This window comes from Olea europaea, unplaced genomic scaffold, assembly GCF_002742605.1.
Source record: "Olea europaea var. sylvestris unplaced genomic scaffold, O_europaea_v1 scaffold20307, whole genome shotgun sequence".
In the NCBI taxonomy this organism is placed as follows: domain Eukaryota; kingdom Viridiplantae; phylum Streptophyta; class Magnoliopsida; order Lamiales; family Oleaceae; genus Olea; species Olea europaea.
Window position 1 is genome coordinate 1 of NW_019238206.1, and position 1,939 is coordinate 1,939.

A 1,939-nucleotide genomic window follows, 5' to 3' on the forward strand; every position below is an offset into this window, starting at 1 on the left:
TTGAGCTATGTTATGTACGCAAATGTGTAATGTAATTTCGACTGACACTGGGAGTTCCTGGCATGTGTAGGGGAAAGATTCTTGAGGTATTGAAAAATTGGCCCGAGAGGATGATTCAAGTTATTGTTGTGACTGATGGTGAGCGAATTTTGGGACTCGGAGATCTTGGCTGCCAGGTGATTCTTTTGGACTTGTATTTTTCCTTCTATTTTACTTCATTCACGTGGCAAATTAGATTGATGATGATATTTTTTACGATGTTGCAGGGGATGGGAATACCAGTTGGAAAATTGGCTTTGTATACCGCACTAGGAGGTGTTAGACCTTCTGCGGTAAGGATTAATATAAAGCAATCGACAATTATTGTCTATTATACTATTCAGTAAGTTCTAATATTGCATATAAAATGTGTACTTGTAAATCTAATTATAAGTTTTGACTTCGCTTTATAGTGTTTGCCGATTACCATTGATGTGGGGACAAATAATGAGCAGCTACTTAAGGATGAGTTTTACATTGGTCTCAGACAAAAGCGGGCGACTGGGAAGGTTACATGTTCAAAATCTGCTGAATTACTGCGACAGCAGTTTACTAACTTGTAGGGATTCTGTTTCTTAGCTAAGCTACTTGCTTACTTTGACATTTTCTTTCCAGGAATATTACGACTTCTTACATGAATTCATGACTGCCGTGAAGCAAAACTATGGTGAAAAAGTTCTTGTACAGGTTGGTAATCCCTAATTATCTGCAAGAGTACTCCCATTTTAGAGGCCTTCCTTTTTAACCTTAGTGCAATTCTTACTGAAATTGCAGTTTGAAGATTTTGCCAATCACAATGCTTTTGAGTTGTTGGCCAAATACGGCACTACTCACTTGGTCTTCAATGATGATATACAGGTATACTGTAACTTCTTGGTTGATATTGTTGTAGTATTGCTGCCCATATTATAATTCTTGATCCTTCTACTGCAGGGGACGGCATCTGTGGTGCTTGCCGGGCTAGTTGCATCACTTAAGCTACTCGGGGGTACCTTGGGCGACCACACATTTTTGTTTCTTGGTGCTGGAGAAGTAAAGTTCTTACCTTGCTTTATTTAGTGAGCCTCTAGATATTTGATTTTCAAGAATGGCTATAAAAACAAGAAGATGCAACAAGGACAGAGACTCTTTACGTTGTACAGTGTGGAAAGCAGAAATTGAAATACAATGCATTCATAATTTTCCCTTTTTGTATTCACTCGATTATTGTTAGTTTCGGATTTCCAATTGATATTTTTGCACATTTGGCTCGTGCTCTCTCTTCTAATTGCAGGCTGGCACTGGTATAGCAGAGCTTATAGCCCTTGAAATGTCGAAGCGGGTATTTGTTATTCCTAATGTTTTGTATATAACTTGAGATACTGTCAATATGATATTTTTAGCGTTTGGTGATTGCTTTGATCTATAGACTAAAGTTCCTCTGGAAGAAGCGCGCAAAAAGATTTGGCTGGTAGACTCAAAGGTAACTTCTGATCGAATATGTTTCTTATGAGTGATTGTCTCCTTCTATAAGTATATATGTTGGTTCTCAACAATTAGGAGTCCAAAGGTAATATTTTGATCAGTGATATTTGTGTACAATTTACAGGGTTTAATAGTTAAATCCCGCAAGGAATCTCTTCAACATTTTAAGAAGCCGTGGGCTCATGAACATGAACCTTGCAACACTCTCTTAGATGCTGTCAAGGTTGGATGAACTCCTTATATTTCTATTTTCAACAGAAACTAGTACTTTTTGGTATATACTTTTTCTTCATTGTCAAACTTCATTAGGCTATCAAGCCAACAGCTTTAATTGGAACATCTGGTGTTGGAAAACAATTTACAAAGGAGGTGGTTGAGGCTGTGGCTTCTTTCAACAAGGTTTCTCTCTCTCCCCCCCCCCCCCCCCCCCCCCCCA

The 1,939-nt window shown here is 38.4% G+C and overlaps 1 protein-coding gene across 1 annotated transcript; it reads left to right on the forward strand.

The window, feature by feature from the left end:
• Positions 1-28: 28 nt before the first annotated feature.
• Positions 29-1,935, forward strand: LOC111379765 (NADP-dependent malic enzyme-like; the record flags this gene model as incomplete). Its single annotated transcript, XM_023003206.1, has 10 exons — positions 29-176; positions 267-332; positions 453-548; positions 655-726; positions 814-897; positions 973-1,071; positions 1,313-1,360; positions 1,448-1,501; positions 1,628-1,726; positions 1,813-1,935. Coding segments are annotated over exons 1-10 (855 nt in total), but the record flags the coding sequence as incomplete, so codon positions are not given.
• Positions 1,936-1,939: the final 4 nt, after the last annotated feature.